This window comes from Pundamilia nyererei, unplaced genomic scaffold (genome assembly GCF_000239375.1).
Source record: "Pundamilia nyererei isolate P.nyererei 1_Seehausen unplaced genomic scaffold, PunNye1.0 scaffold00189, whole genome shotgun sequence".
NCBI lineage: Eukaryota > Metazoa > Chordata > Actinopteri > Cichliformes > Cichlidae > Pundamilia > Pundamilia nyererei.
Window position 1 is genome coordinate 737218 of NW_005187590.1, and position 13353 is coordinate 750570.

Here is a 13353-nt window from a genome sequence, read left to right on the forward strand (position 1 = left end):
CCGTCTGGGCCGGGAGCTTTCCGAGCATTCAGGTTCTTAAACTGCTTCCTCACATCTGCTTCATGAATATGAAGAGTTGTGGTGGGAGGAGGTGGTGTGAAATCCACCTGGGAAAGAATGATGATGTGACACAGGACAGCAATTCCAGCTAACTGCATTTACATTGTTTGGGTGGCCTTTCATACAGAAGGACAATGACCTAAAACATAACCCAGCCACCCAGAGTTTCTTAAAGCAAAGAAGTGCAATATTCTTGAAAGGCCAAGTCGGTCACCTGATCTTTACCCAAATGTGCATTCATTTTACTTCAGGACTAAAATTTGGAAAGAAAGACCGACAAACCAACAGCAACTGAAAGCCGCAGCAGTAGAGGTCTGGCAGAGCATGGAAAAGGAGGAAATCTGGTGATGTCAGGCTTTCATTGGTAGCAAAGGGTTTTCAACCAAGTATCAGAATTGAACATTTTATTTTTTTTAGTCATTTAATTTGTCCAGTTACCTTTGAGTTCCTGAAATGAAGGGATTGTGTTAAAAAATACTTGAAGTTTTCACATGTCTGTGAGAACCTTCACAGACATTTTACACTTCAACTACGTCTGAGTTGTTTCACTTAAAATTCATTGTAATGTACAGAACCAAAATTAGAAAAGAGTTGTATCTGTTGAAATATTTGGGGACCTAACTGTGTTTGTTTTGCAGGTAAAGGTGATGTGTTTGGTGACGTGTTCTGGAAGGAGATGACACTGGCTCAGTCCTGTGCTAATGTCCGAGCATTGACCTACTGTGACCTCCATATAATCAAAAGAGATGCGCTGCAAAAAGTTCTGGAGTTTTACGCCAACTTTGCAAACCACTTTGCCAAGAACCTGGTGCTTACTTACAACCTGAGGAAGAGGGTGAGTTTGCTTTACTGATGTATATTTAGTATCTATTACATGTATTTTAAGTCATGCCAAAAAAAAACCTTTTCACAGGACTTTATACAGTCCTAAGAAAAATTAAATTTACCACGTGATTCAGTACATTGTAAAAGCACCTTAAGCAGCAATAACTGTATGTGAAATTAAGCCTTAATGACCAAGCACATGAACTCACTCATGGTATAAACATCTATTTCCATCGAACAATAACTGCCAGTAAATTTACACTGTAAAATTAACAGGTACAGTTAAGAGTCACGTAACAATAACAGATGTAAATAACAGAGTTTCCTCATCTTCCTCATCAACACATGTTCCTAAGGCATGGTCGGAGATAACTAGCCACTCCCAACAAGCCACAATACCATGTTCTGATTGAGAGATTTCTGAAAAATGAAAACGTACAGCTCTGCTATCACTTCCGACATAAATGAAGACAGAAAACTAAACAGAAGTGACATTTGTAGGGTTACTGATGTTGGGCTTTGTTCCCCTTTTGTTAAAAACGCAACACACAAAAATACTGCAAAAGGAAACGGTCGCCTTATATACAAAGTGTATAAACTCCAAATGCACATTTCACTTAAAAATTAAGATGTGAAAATGTGAACAAATCAACTGTTAGAGATATTCTTCTCCTGTTGACCCCCCCAAAAGAAATAAATGAGTCTTCTCATCAGATATTGATGCTTCTTTCCTGTGTGACAAAAAATAGGAGACATATGTTTGTTTGTTTGTTTTTTAAGTTAATTCCCAATAAAACTGTTTTATTGCTAACTACATTGCTGTCTGTATTATTGCTGAAGTCCTAAATGATCACCTTTGAACAGCACTGACTGGGAGGCTTTGAACAGATCACATAGTTCAATTCAACATATAAGACTTTAAGAATGAAAAACATCTATAAATGATTGGGTTATTCTTAATCCCCATTTGTAATATTGTTTTTTTGTCACAGACAGCTAAGCTCCAAAGGGAATAAGGTAAAGTGGACCAAGAGTCTAGGTGAGAGTGAGAATTTAGATAAGCATGTAGCCACTCCCATAAGACACGGCTACGACATGCCCAATTATAAAAAATTAAATTTGGTAAGCCTAAGCCTCCCCTATCTATAGGCAGTTGTAAAGTTCCAATCCTTAATCTAGGTTTCTTGCCACGCCAGATAAATTTTGAAAAGGCTTTTTTTATATCACAAGAAACTTTCTGAGTGATCAGTAAAGGTAGCATTTGTAAATAAACGCGGGAGAATATTCATTTTGATTAAGTTCACACGCCCCATAAGAGAAAGCGGCAATTTTTGCCATCTATCTAAATCTTTTTTGATTTTTATTATAACTGGTGATAAGTTCAGTTTCCATAAATCTTTAAGAACTGGTGGAATGCTTAGCCCAAGGTATGTAAAGCCGCTGGGGGACCATTGAAAGGGATTAGAAATATCTGGCAAAGAGTTAATCTGATCACCCATGACTTCTGATTTCCCAAAATTAATTCTGTAACCAGAGAATGAGCTGAACTCATGTATAGTAGACATAATAGCTGGTGTTGATTGTTCTGGTTTTGATAAGAACAGCAAAATATCATCAGCATACAATGCTATCTTATGATTTGTTCCACCCACTGTTATACCATGCACATCTCGGTGCTGGCGAATGGTGTCAGCTAGAGGTTCAAGTGCTAATGCAAAGAGGAGAGGGGACAGGGGACAGCCTTGCCTCGTACCTCTTTGCAGTGGAAACGCTGATGATTGTACACCATTAGTTATGACACAAGCTTCTGGAAGTTTGTAGTGTTGTGGAAGTTTTCCATTTAAATAAAGCCTGCAGACAAGCAGTGAGCGGTAGCTAACATTCTTTAATCAAAACACACAAAAACAACAGACAACCAAGCTTCATGGAGCCCCTGCATGTCTGCGGGACAGACGGTCAGCAGAGTCTCCCTGAGCCTAGCATGGCTCTCAGTTAAATACCTTCTCCAGGAACAAAAGGCAGTACACGGCTGTTTCACACCTTAAGGTTCACACTCCCTTGCTACCTCCCAGAGTCCTCGAAGAGACAAAAGACTCCTTCCTGTGGAGTTGTCTGCTTCCTTGCTAGACCCCCGCCATTTGTCTTTCAGTATGAGTGTCAGACATGTTAAAATCCAGTGGCACCAAGGCATTATACAATAAAATAATGTGATTAATACGTAAGTAAAAGAAATTCCTATACAGTAGATAGTTTTAATCCATGCAATAAAACCCTCACCTAAAATGTAAAATGGTAAATGGCCTGTATTTATACAGCGCTTTAGTAGTCCCTAAGGACCCCAAAGCGCTTTACATATCCAGTCATCCACCCATTCACGCACACATTCACACACACATTCACACACACTGGCACCTAAGCCAAATCTTTCTAATACATTAAATAAATATGTCCACTCGATTCTGGCAAATGCCTTTTCGGCATCTAAAGATATAACATAGGCTTTATAATTTGTCTGATTCGAGTATTGTATAATATTTAATAGTCGTCTAATATTTGTAGATGAGAAACGATTTTGGATAAAGCCTGTTTGATCAGGGTTTATAAGCAGTGGGAGAATGCCCTCAAGCTTCCTTACTAATAGCTTAGAGGGTAATTTAGCATCGACATTGATGAGGCTGTATGTCTGTATGATTCACACCTATCTGGTGATTTATTTTTCTTTAAAATTAACAAAATATTAGCCTGTCTAAGTGTTGAGGGCAATTTTTCATTCTTAAAAGCGTCTAAAAACATATCAGTCAATGGTCCTGCAAGAAGATGAATTAGTGTTTTATAAAACTCTGGGCAGAAACCATCAGGCCCTGGTGCTTTTCCTCCTTTAAGGGAGTTAATAGCAAGTCGCACTTCCTCCTCTGTCACAGGGTTATTTAACTCTTTCCTGTGACTTTCTGATAACGATACAACAGGCACCTTCTCTAGAAATTCCCGCATCTTCCCATCTGTATTAGTACACAATTTGAGTTAAATTGAAGTACACCAACAGCAACTGATTGAATATGATTAGTTCTATTACGGCACTTAAATATTAGACATACTCTTAATTTAAGGATACCCAGCCCAGGCTAAGGTATATTGGAACTGGAAGTTCTACATTTATTAGTACTCAATTGTCCCCTCCTTTCTTATTTGTCTTTTCTTACGGACTTTATAAAGTAAAACGAGTTCAACTTAGAAATATAAATGAGGTTGGCTGGCTTTTTCGGTGGCATGCGGGAGTTTGGAGGGGAATTTTTGTTTCTCTTTTCTTTTCTTTTTGCCTCTCTGTTAGTGACTCTTGCTTGGTTTCACGAGACCCAGTTTTCTTTTTTGATGGATCGCAGGATCGTTTTTTGGGGGGAGGGAAGGGGGGAGGGTTTAGGGGTTGTCTTTCTCCTTTTTTATCATTAATATGCGTGGCTATTGTTTCTGTTGTTTATTTATTTATTTATTTTTTCATGTTTATGTCTATATAATGCATCTAAAATTACCCACATTCCCTTTTATGGAAACATCAGTTTGCTTATTTGCAGTAGCGCACTCCGAGAAATGGTTTCCCACACATCATGTTATAATAGAGAGGGGAAAAAAATTATAACAAAAAAAAAAGCTGAGCTGATATGACTGATCTTAAAATAATTTCTTTAAATGTTAAAGGGCTGAATAATGTTGTTAAAAGACAAAATTTATTTCATTTTTGAAGAAGGAAAAACACAAATTGCCTTACTGTCAGAAACTCATTTAAATGATTTGGAACACGTTGGGTTGGTTTTTTGCTCATCCTATGATACAAAAAGTAGAGTAGCCGCCATCCTTATCCATCGTAATCTGCCTCTAACCATAGAAAAAGTCATAAAAGATAAGGAAGGATGCTACATTCTTATATCTGGTTTCTTATTTAGAGAATCTATTTTCATAGGATGTGTTTATGGTCCAAATTCAAAAGATGTCTCTTTTTTTCCCAATCTCTTAACCCATGTTTCAGCCATAGCTTCCCCATATTTGGTTTTGGGAGGTGATTTTAATTGTGTTCCTGATCCTAGGGTTGATAAATCTCCACCAGGGGGTGAATTGTCACCAAAAAGCATTAGACTGATAGAGTTTTGTTCTGATCTAGAAATTTGTGATTCCTGGCGAGTAGCTCACCCCACAGATAGGGATTTCACTTTTTTTTCTTGCCCCCATCAGAGTTTCTCAAGAATAGATTTGCTCTTGTCATCCAGGACGGTGTTGGATAGGATGGAAGAGTGCTCAATAAGGTCTTGTCCATTATCTGATTATTCAGTAGTAAATATAAAAATTCACCCACCTTATTTTGAGCCATATTCCCGCCGATGGAGGATGAATATTATTGAGTAACCCCATATTTATTGAGTATATCACTAAAGAGTGGAATGTTTTTATGACCACTAATAAAACGGAAGATGTAAGCCCATCTTTGTTGTGGGAAACCGCTAAAGCCTATCTTAGGGGTAGTATTATCTCATACACCACAGCGCAGAAAAAGGCTTCAATGAAAGAACAACTTGGTTTAGAGCACATAATACACAAACTAGAAGTGCAGTTTAAAAGGTCCAAAACTATACTTAAGAAGTTAGAAGCAGCCCGCTCAGCTTTAAATCAATTACTGACTAAAAGAGCAAAGGCAGCAATTTTCTTTGATAAGAATAAATTATGAATCTGGGAACAAACCTGGCCGTCTCTTAGCAAAAATAGCAAAAGGCAGGACAGATACAAACGTTATACCATCACTGTTTGATAATAAACATGTCAAGCATTATAAAACAACAGATATTAATCGAATTATGAAATAGTTTTATATACACTTGTACTCATCAGAGTGTAGTATTTAAGGTTTCCATGTTAGCAGGCTGTGGAGTGCTCTGTCAGTGTAATTGGTCTAAAAGTGTTTAAATCTTCAGTCTTATGTTAAAATCTCAAAGGACAGCATTACATTTTTAATATTAACAGTAACCCTGGGCCTCTGTGGATTGGGCAGCTGATCTAATCTCTGTCTAAAACTGGATAACAAAAACTAAGGAGTGCTGAATCACTTTGCAGACTATTGCAGAGTAACAGGTGTGTAGCATCGCTAACTAGCTAGGAACAAGCCTCCAACACATTGTATATTCTAGTGGCTAATCTAGCACATGAATTAACAACAGAGTGGTTTTAGATGCTGTAAAACTATAAGATGATAAGCTGTGTGGTTTTTTGATAATAGTGACATGGTTGTATTTACCTTAATTGGACGAGTCGTCAGTCGCGGTAAACCCATCAGCAGATAAACTGGAGCAGCCGGGCTACTACGGCTAAAAGTGTAGGGGACTTGTTCGTGGTCACAGCCAGCAGGTGTGTGGACGGGAGCGTCACGCAGGCGCTCCACCTCAAGTCGCTACTGTGCAGACTCTGGCTCCAAAAGTGCAACATGGCAGCGTCTACAAGCGGGATATTTTGGCTTCATTTTTATGCAATGGGAGTAAGTGCTGTAGTGTCGTCCATGTTTTCTACAGTCATTGGCTGGGACCTGACAAAAGTGCCACCTGAAGGAGGCTTCTCTCTGTCTGATAGCTTGTGTTCTGAGACCTGACACCTGACACCTGACTTTTGAGACCTGAGACCTGACACCTGACACCTGACTTTTGAGACCTGAGACCTGACTCCTGAGACCTGATTCCTGAGACCTGGCACCTGACATGTGATTTCTGAGACTTGACTCCTGACTTCTGAGACCTGATACCTGACTTCTGAGACCTGACACCTGATGACTTTTTGTCTGAGACCTGACGACTTTTTGTCTGAGACCTGATGACTTTTTGTCTGAGACCTGACGACTTTTTGTCTGAGACCTGACAGCTTTTTTTCTGAGACCTGAGGATGTCCTAAAATGTACACCGTACTGTAGACATCCCAACATTCTCACAAGGTCAGTGGGTCACTGGCAGTCTCCTGGTCCTGTTGGTGGGGGTAGATACTGTTATGGTCCTCTCTGTGTCAGCTCACCACTTTCTCTCTGGCTCTTTCTCCTTTAGTGCTCTCTATCTCCTCTTTCTCTGTGTGTATGTCTCTGTTTATGGGACAATGACACAAACTGAACTGGAATACCGTTTGTAGATAATCCTGCCCTGTGGAATCTTCATTTGAATTCAGTGTTAATATGCACTGAACTTTGGTACACATCCTTCCTACCTGAGTGATCTTTGACAGCTTGAATGTAACTTTTCACAATCCTTATGTTTGAGAGAATAATCGAACAGATCAGTCTGTTGTGGCACTGGCAGAAAATATTTTGCAAGTTTTTTTTGTTTTTCAACTCTGCAGCTGAAGCCACAAATGCATTTTCCAACAACTGTGGCATCATTTAAGAGGAAATAAATTTATTACAAAGAAGCATTGTTACAGCAAATAAATAACTGACCAAACACAATTTTTCTTTCTGTGTTGATAACAAAAGCTGATATTAAATAGGCTATTCAATAATTTACATTTCCTGTTCATTGACAAGAAAACTGTATGAAGACAAGCCTAAATTCTTGGGGAATTTTAATAAATTTTCCAGTTTAATACATGGGGCCTGTACAATAAAACAAGTTTGCTATACCCGGGATATCTTTTCGTCATCTGGCTTCAGTTCAGTAATCATTCTAGACAACCCAATGAGTCAACGAGTTTACAATTCTAGCTATAAGCTGCCTTGTATAAAACAGTTCGTTGGCAAAATATAACCAAGAAAATAGCAAAATAAAGAAAATGGGTAAGTCTACTGCCCATTACATTTCTAAAAATAAATAAATAAATAAATAATAGTAGAAAAGTCTAAAGAATTTAAACACATTATAGGTTAAAACAACACAGTAACTGCAGCATAAAGTGGCAGTGTAAGTGTTTTAGATGTGGGAGTGGAGTGAATTTATGTGTTATTTAACCTGTTAGCAGTCGGACGTACCGCCCACGGTACATTGGATGGTTTAGGGGACTAATTGTAAATTTGTAGGACTGCTAAGGGGTTAAATGGTTTAGGTGGTCAGTAAGACTGGAAAATTGTTACAAATAAAGTACCTTTAAAGCCAGGTAGGAAAGCTAACAAAGAAGATTCATCAGTATCAGTACCACAGTACTGATTCTTTGAGCTGCAATAACTATGGTCTATCTCTTAACAGATTGTCTTTCGGAAGATCAGTGATGTGAAACGTGAAGAGGAAGAGATGCTGAAAAGGAAGAATGAGGCTCCTCTCAACCTCCCACCAGACCACCCAGTTCGACGACTCTTTCAGCGTTTCCGGCAGCAGAAGGAAGCCCGTCTCGCTGCTGAGCGGGGTAGTCAGGCCACTGGTGATGTCGAGAAAGGTGTTATTCACCTGGAGCCATCCAGAGGTCCAGAGAGGCTTGCCTCTACTAGTATTGTCATAGTAACTGAGAACCAAACTGCAACCACCAGTTCCTCCACATCTTCATCATCCAGGGCATCCAGCCAAGCCATGTTTCATGTTCCCGGCATCCAAAATGGCAGCCTAACTGGTTGCAAATCTGCAGAGCCACCCAAAGCTAAAGGGTGGGGACGTTTCAAAGAGTCAGTTGTGAAAGCTGAGTCGTGGAGCAGTGTCTCCAAGGCTGAGTCCATGGAAATGCTGACTGATAGAACTAAGTGTCACAACGAGGTGTCTCTAAGGAAAACAGATTCATGTGACAGTGGCATCACAAAGAGTGATCTCCGCTTAGATAATGTTGGCAGTGTCAGAACACCACAGGAGCGGAGCCCAGTCCAGTCTGATGAAAAGAGGGTCTTTTGTCCAATACCAGAGCAGAGTGTGCAAGCGTCTATCCTCGAGTTCAAACAAGAATTAAAAGGAGACATCAGAAATCTGAACAGTCGCATGACAGTGCTGGAGACACAGCTTACAGAGGTGCTACGACTTCTTAAATCAAGGAAATCATCTGGGTCCTTTTTCGAGTTCTCTCGGCCACCATCTCCTGACTCTGATAAGGACAGCTTTAATTAAATTAGATGGCTCAGATACATACATAATTGTGGTTAATGATGATTCATCATTGTCATATCATACTCAGCATGCTCATCCTATGCTGTCTGTATGGTATCATATACCATATGATACCTGGGACATAAAGACAGCAAAAGCACCTTTTATGTTTTCAGCATTACGTTTCTTTTTGAGATAGTCAGGTCCATAAATATTGGGACACCGACACAATTCTAACATTTCTGGCTCTATACACCACCACAATGGATTTCAATGGAATGATACGAGCAAGATGTGCTTTAACTGCAGACTGTCAACTTTTATTTGAGGGTATTTATATCCAAATCAGGTGAACAGTTTGCATATGTGCCTCCCAAAAGTAATGGGACAGAATAAGAATCATAGATCAAACTTTCACGTTTTAATTCTTGGTTGCAAATCCTTTGCAGTCAAATACAGCACACACATAGACATCACCAGACGCTGGGTTTCATCTCTGGTGATGCTCTGCCAGGCCTCTACTGCAACCGTCTTCAGTTCCTGCTTGTTCTTGGGGCATTTTCCCTTCAGTTTTGTCTTCAGCAAGTGAAATGCATGGCATATTTTAACCTGTGCTGCTTTTGTCAACAGTCACATCATCAAATACAAGAGAACGCGTTCCACTGGCAGCCATACATGCCCACGCCATGACACTACCACCACCATGCTTCACTGATGAGGTGGTATGCTTAGGATCATGAGCAGTTCCTTGATCTTGGTGTCATCTGTCCATAGGATGTTGTTCCAGAACTGTGAAGGATTTTTAGAGGGTGTTTGGCAAAATCTAATCTGGCCTTCCTGTTTTTGGGGCCCACCAATGGTTTACATCTTGTGGTGAACCCTCTGTATTCACACTGGTGAAGTCTTCTCTTGATTATTGACTTTGACACACATAAACCTAAGCGTTTTTTTATTCCCACCCTATTCCCACCTACTAATAATCTGAATACATATTGTTTGTGCATCACAAGGCTGTAGTTTTACCTGTGGCATGTGAGGTGACTTCAAGATGCAAATTAGACAAAAAAAGTGAAGTGGTACAGAATACTCTAGACAGCTATCATATTTAAAGCAAGGGCCACAAAAGTTAACTTGGTAAGCTTTTACTTTAACGAGATGATCAGAGCCAACTTGCTAATGCTGGTGCTATCTTGACCATATTGTCAATATAGAACACTTTGTTTTTCCGTTTTGCTTAGAAAGGCCCTCACTGTAGCTTGTATTTAGGGTGGTGTAGGAGGCAACTTTTCTGTTTCTGGTTACTTTTTTCATTCTAGAAAATAGATAAGGATAGGATTTTTATAAAGTATATGATGTTGGTGTTCTGAGCTGGTTTTAACTGACCTTATGTCATAAACTTTGTCTTTGACTTTTTGTAGAATCCTATGTGTTTCTAAAATACATGCAGAGAACCACGTTTTGGCAAGTATTGTACACTTATTAAACTACTGATTTGTTTGTAAAGAAGCTGGGGTACTGGACACTGAATGGTAACACAGTTAGGCTTTTACTGCCTAAATGCTAACTGTTGTCTTTAGATAGTTCACACTCTGAAGGTGAAGTTTCATTTATGTCATAAAACCTGCTCAACCTGCTTCAAGGGATTTATTAAAATGAGTAGATGCCCTCACGAGCAGCAAGGGGCCTTAAAACGAATTAAAAAAGAAAACGCAATCCACACGTAAGATAAGATAAACCTTTATGAGTCCCACACGTAGGAAATTTTTTGGTCACAGCAGAAAGCACAAGTTAAGAGCAGTAAAAAAAAAAAAATAGAATAGAATAAGATAACATACTGTACAAAATATTAAAAAGTTAAAATGAGGATTAAATTTAAGGTCTTATGTAATTAATATCACACAAATAGTTAAAGCTGCATTCATTCATATTTGACACCATTTTGACAGAAAGATTTTAAATAATGTTTCTTCATTTAGATTACTAGAGCTATTGAATAAGATATTTCTGTGTATGTCAGTCAGTGCCTCCTTCAGGCCCCTAAATCTTTGTTGGATTTTTTAAAATTTACTATTTAATATGTCATTTAAAACAGTTCCTATGAAAAAAAATCACTTGCCAGATATTCTTTTACTTTACCTTACTTTAGCAAAGACTGGTTTACTTCTGTTAAAGTTTTTGTGTTTTCAGTCAACATAACTTGTTGATACTTTTAAGCCACCACCTCTGGACCACTACTTCCGTTTGGGCAGTTCATCAACTCTCATTAGTTTCTTTTTTTCTTTCTTTCTCTTTTTTTTTCATTCACTAATATTAAGGTGTGTTGACAGCAGTGAAAAATTCCAGGCCACAATAACATTTTAGATTATCTAGCCAAAAGACAAAATTTATGTCATTGTGAAGTGTCCATCATCCATTAACAATTCATAAGAATCCCTATCCCTCCTTGTAGGAAGCCAAGTTACACACACTAATGCGCTAATGATTTTTCATCTAAACTGTGCTAAAGGTGAAGGTCATGGTTGTTGAAGGTCAAGGACTGATCGAAGTGCTTAACTTTAAAAACATTAAAAATGTAAAAATACAAAAATTATACATCTATATCTATGTGTGTGTGTGTGTGTGTGTGTGTGTGTGTGTGTGTGTGTGTGTGTGTGTGTGTGTGTGTGTGTGTGTGTGTGTGTGAGGAACCTTGGAGTAATTTTTGACCAGGATACGTCCTTCAATGCGCAAATTAAACAAATATGTAGCGGCTTTCTTCCATTTGCACAATATATCTCTAAAATATTTCTAGGCTGGACTACTGTAATTCGTTTGTATCAGGATGTCTAAAAACTCCCTTAAAACCCTTCAGTTTATCCAAACTGCTGAATGAACTGTACCTAAAGTGATTAGAAAGAGAGAGCATATTTGTCCTATATTGGCTTTTCTTCATTGGTTGCCTGTTAAATCCCTAATCAAATTTAAAATCCTTTTCACCACATACAAGGTCTTGAATAATCAGGCCCCATCTTATCTTAATGGCCTTATAGTATTATACCACTCCACAAGAGCACTGTGCTTTCAGACTGTGGGCTTACTTGTTGTTCTTAGAGTATTTAAAAGTAGAATGGGAGGCAGAGCCTTCAGCTTTCATGCCCCTCAACTATGGAGCCAGCTTCCAGTTTGGATTTCATCTCTTTTTCTCATCAATTACTGTTTGTAAGCTAGTGAAAGTCCTAATATGGCCAAAGATGGGCCAAACCTTAGGTAGATGTGCACATTACTATGGTAGGTAGGGACACCTATTATCACCTATTACCTAGTAAAATTATTTCTATAATTAACTTTTAATTATACAAATTTTGACCAATATCTGAAGAAATATGGACTTTCCAGCACACAGGACCATGCAGTTGAACAAATTGAAGTGTAAGCTTTACATCATGTGTCCACATAAATTGTAAACTGTATTGTCTGTATTGTAAACAAGGGTCTCCACTGACAAAACAGAATGTACATGTGGTACATTCTTTCATACTAAGCTGTAGAAGGTGTTTATTCACTGAACTTTTCCTCACATCATTTAAATGTCTCTATTAGCTTGGAAAGAAAGCAACTGGACTTATTTAATTTTCTTTCCACGCTGCCTAGACTACCATTACCTGGATGATTGAGAACCAACATAGACATATTGCCTTTATTAAAGAATGCATCATGCATATATTGTTCTGCAACTTTAATCAGCATCAGACTACTTTATTAATCCCTAGGAAATTATGTAAATTATGTAAGCTCTGTGTTGTCTGCAAGCATGAAGAAAACACTAAAACTGTGCCAACTATAAACTTTAAATGAAAACTTTACAGTAAAATTTCAAATGTCAGGCTTCATGACAAATTTGATAAAGTATTACTTAAAGGCACAGAAAATAAAGTGTGTCATTCAAAAAATGTCAAAAATGTACCTCTTGACTTGTCTAAATAATAACCTGAGATGTATGTATCCCAACTTGGTATCTGGTGTGTCCTCTCTCAGTGTGATAATATGTCATAATATGCAACCATTGTCCTATATGCTGTGTTTATGGAGAGACTGGTTGTTATTTGTGTGAAGTTGTGAAGATCATGTTGTCCTGCGGGGGAACTGCTATCAACACTGATGCATTTTGATTGTCATCCCTGCATGAAGCTTGTGTCTGAAATGTGTTTTTCTAAAGGAAATGCTTAAATCTAGCTGAATGCCTTGTTACTTCACTACTGTTACTTGTTACCTGGCTGGATATCTGAAGCTTCTTCTCTAAACTTTACCATTTTCTGTTAGTCACATATATGTTGCGACTGTCACCTGTGCATGACGACCATAACAATAAATAAATAGATCGATTTTGTTTTGTTTGTTGTTAGGTCTGTTTCCATTTTTCACTTGTTATGAACTAACACTGTATCAGCACAAAGAAAATTGATAAAATCACATC

The 13353-nt window shown here is 38.3% G+C and overlaps 1 protein-coding gene across 1 annotated transcript in view; it reads left to right on the top strand.

The window, feature by feature from the left end:
• LOC102210375 (potassium voltage-gated channel subfamily H member 1-like) overlaps nt 1-10403 on the top strand; it is a 110264-nt gene extending 99861 nt beyond the window's left edge. Inside the window, exons 9-10 of the mRNA XM_005747141.1 lie at nt 699-895; nt 8082-10403. Coding sequence (XP_005747198.1) covers nt 699-895; nt 8082-8921 — 1037 coding nt within the window. The 3' untranslated portion in view covers nt 8922-10403. The remainder of the gene's footprint in view (nt 1-698; nt 896-8081) is intronic.
• The last annotated feature ends 2950 nt before the right edge of the window (nt 10404-13353 follow it).